We start from the raw sequence: 2,814 nt of genomic DNA, 5'->3' as shown, positions 1-2,814 counted from the left end.
TTCATTGGTCGAGCCCTCTCGAGCCACAACTCTCGCTACTCCAGAGATTCCTTGGACAGAGTGTACTTATAATTGAAATAATAATATTCTGACAAGTTGACTTTTAAAAAACTTACATAATCGTGAATATAAACAGACGTTTATCTGTAATATAAGGCAGTACAATGTACTACTATTAAGGCAGGCAAACCAAGCGTAGGTAGGGTTGACAATTCTGTATCTTTGCGGGTGACCTTGACTACTCTGCGCAGGGAGAGGATTTCCTGAGTTGTCACTAAAGGCCCAATCACACGGAACTGGAGATTCAGTTAGTTGGCGGCGCTGAACTGGCTACCTGCCCGGATGTGATGGCTGACTGCTTGACTGGTTTGGAGGAATCGGACATGTTCTAATTGCTACTGGCTTTTCTCGACTGGATTCTGTGCAACTGCCAATCAGAGGCCATGTGCAGATAATCTTTGAGTTTGCAAAGGAGAGTTTTTGTCTGTGGTTTGCGAGTGCTGGCTGTTTTTGTCAGTTCCTCGATAAAAAAAGAAGTAAAAAGATGACCTGCAGTGCATTCGTGTTCAGTTCATTAATATTTAGGTATTTATACAACGCGATGAGATGTGTACGTGAAAAATATGATTAGCTGAAAATGAAAATCCTCATTATTACAAGTATATTAAATGTTCGTTTTTTTGTGTATGAATGAATCCTGCGAATCTCATGTATGAATATGCATATTTTACTCGAGCCAATTTCTAGTCCATACTTTTCAAGTTTTCTTTTTCTAATTTTTAATAAAAGCACAAAGCAGTAATTCTCCTACAACATTCTTCAAATTCCTCGTCAATCTTTACAGATGTCTGCTCGACTATCGACAAGTACGTTAACAAGTATCGTGAGACAAAAACAAGCAAATGGGTAGCCAATCCAACGCCAACTAGAGTCGACGAGCCATATGAAAGCGGCTGACCTTGAACAAGCCTCGATGCGCAGTAGCAAAAGGAGGTGGTGGAGACTGCCGTGCAAAACGCGCGATGTCGTTCTTTTGTTTTACGAGCGGCAAGAATCGGTTTGGTTTTCGTTGTGACTGTTCGTGTTTCTTCAGCGTGATCACAACAATTTGTCAATATACGTGTGCAAGATGGCTACAGAAACGCCTAAGCGTCGTATTCTACACAAGCAAGCGCGAGATATGGTGTACAAAGTGTATCAGTTCTTCCAAAGTGAATCTCGCAGTGCAGACAGTGCCTCGTGTTCGTCAGGGAGCAGTGCTGCCAAATGTCAGGAGCGTACAGCGGCTGCATGTGGGATAGGTCTGCGTACAGTTCAGACGATTGCGAAAGAAGCCAGGTCGTCGATCGGCGATACAGGGTCGGTTTCTTTTCGCTCGCCTGGCAAACGTCGTAATCGGCGAAAGAATGTTACGCACTTGGACGATTTTGATAAAGGGGTATTGCGTAATATTATATTTGATATGTACGCAAATGGCGAATTTCCTACTGCAGTGAAACTTAGGGCTAAATTGAAGGAAGCTATCGGGTTTGCAGGCAGTACGTGGTCAGTGTTAAAAATTTTGAAAAACATGGGGTTCAGATATAGGAAAGGCAACGACGGGAGGACATTTTTAATGGAGAGGGGTGATGTTGTAGCTGCGAGAGTGATCTTCCTCAGAACCATGCACGAAATCAGGAAAGCTGGTACTGCAAATATATACTATTTAGATGAAACCTGGGTCAACCAGAATCACACGAAGACGAGCTGCTGGAGAATGAGTGATGGTTCTGGTGGGTTAAAGGTGTCATTAGGAAAAGGTGCTCGTCTTATAGTGTGTCATGCTGGTTCAGCTGCTACAGGCTTTGTGCCCCAAAGTAAATTGGTTTTCCGCTCCAAAACAAACAGTACTGACTATCATTCAGAAATGACGTCTGCCGTGTTTCGAAAGTGGTTTTGCGAGCAGTTCTTGCCGTTTCTCGCTCCCGAATCCGTGATTGTAATGGACAACACGAGCATACATTCCTTGCAAGTGGATAAAACGCCTTGTTCGAATACAAGGAAGGCGGATATTATGGCATGGCTCTGTAACAAGAACATTCCCCATGCAAGCACGCAAACCCGAGCAGAATTGTTGCAGTTGGTGAAACATCATACACCAACTCACAAAAGTTACGAAATCGATATAATAGCAAGAGAATATGGTCACAGAGTTGTTCGTCTCCCACCTTATCATTGTCAGTACAACCCGATTGAAATAATTTGGGCCCAGGTGAAGGGGTACGTAGCTGACAAAAACAAGACTTTCAAAATTGCCGACGTACAGAAACTGACTCACGAAGCAATAGACAGAATAGGTGTTTCCGAGTGGGCAGATTGTGTGGCTCACGCAGAAAAAATACAAGAAGATGACTTCCAGCGTGAAATAGTCAGAGATGATGTCATCGAGAAGGTCATTATAAATTTGCAAGACACGGATTCCGAAGAACTTGAATCAAGTGACGAGGTTGACAGCAGTACGGAATGAGCGTTATGTAAGTAAATGGCATTTTATTTTTTATTTTCAGTTCATGTTATGCATGCCAGACAGTTGTTTTGTTATTGCGAGTGGCACAAGACTGGCGCATGATATCTGCGGTAAACGAAGTTGCCTTTGGCGCGCCGCGAAAGAATGAATCAAGTTCTTCTCTCGTTTTCTCAGTAACCAAATAACATATCGCTGTAAATATTATACGAACTTAAAATTTGGAGTTTTCTTTGTAACTTTCTCACTGGAAGTTATTTCAAATCTAATTTAATAAAAATCGGCTCGCAAGAGAACTTTTTCTCTATATA

The 2,814-nt window shown here is 42.3% G+C and overlaps 1 protein-coding gene across 1 annotated transcript; it reads left to right on the top strand.

Annotated features, from left to right (window-relative positions):
- The first annotated feature begins 1,906 nt into the window (after positions 1 to 1,906).
- LOC145995016 (uncharacterized) lies at positions 1,907 to 2,506 on the top strand. The gene has a single exon (XM_083131548.1). The coding sequence runs from the start codon at positions 1,907 to 1,909 to the stop codon at positions 2,504 to 2,506; it is 600 nt and encodes a 199-aa protein (XP_082987674.1).
- Positions 2,507 to 2,814: the final 308 nt, after the last annotated feature.

This window comes from Lepisma saccharinum, chromosome 11, assembly GCF_977018435.1.
Source record: "Lepisma saccharinum chromosome 11, izLepSacc3.1, whole genome shotgun sequence".
Classification (NCBI taxonomy): Eukaryota; Metazoa; Arthropoda; class Insecta; order Zygentoma; family Lepismatidae; genus Lepisma; species Lepisma saccharinum.
The sequence above is the reverse complement of the archived record's forward strand: the minus strand, read 5'-3'. Positions and strand labels throughout refer to the sequence as shown.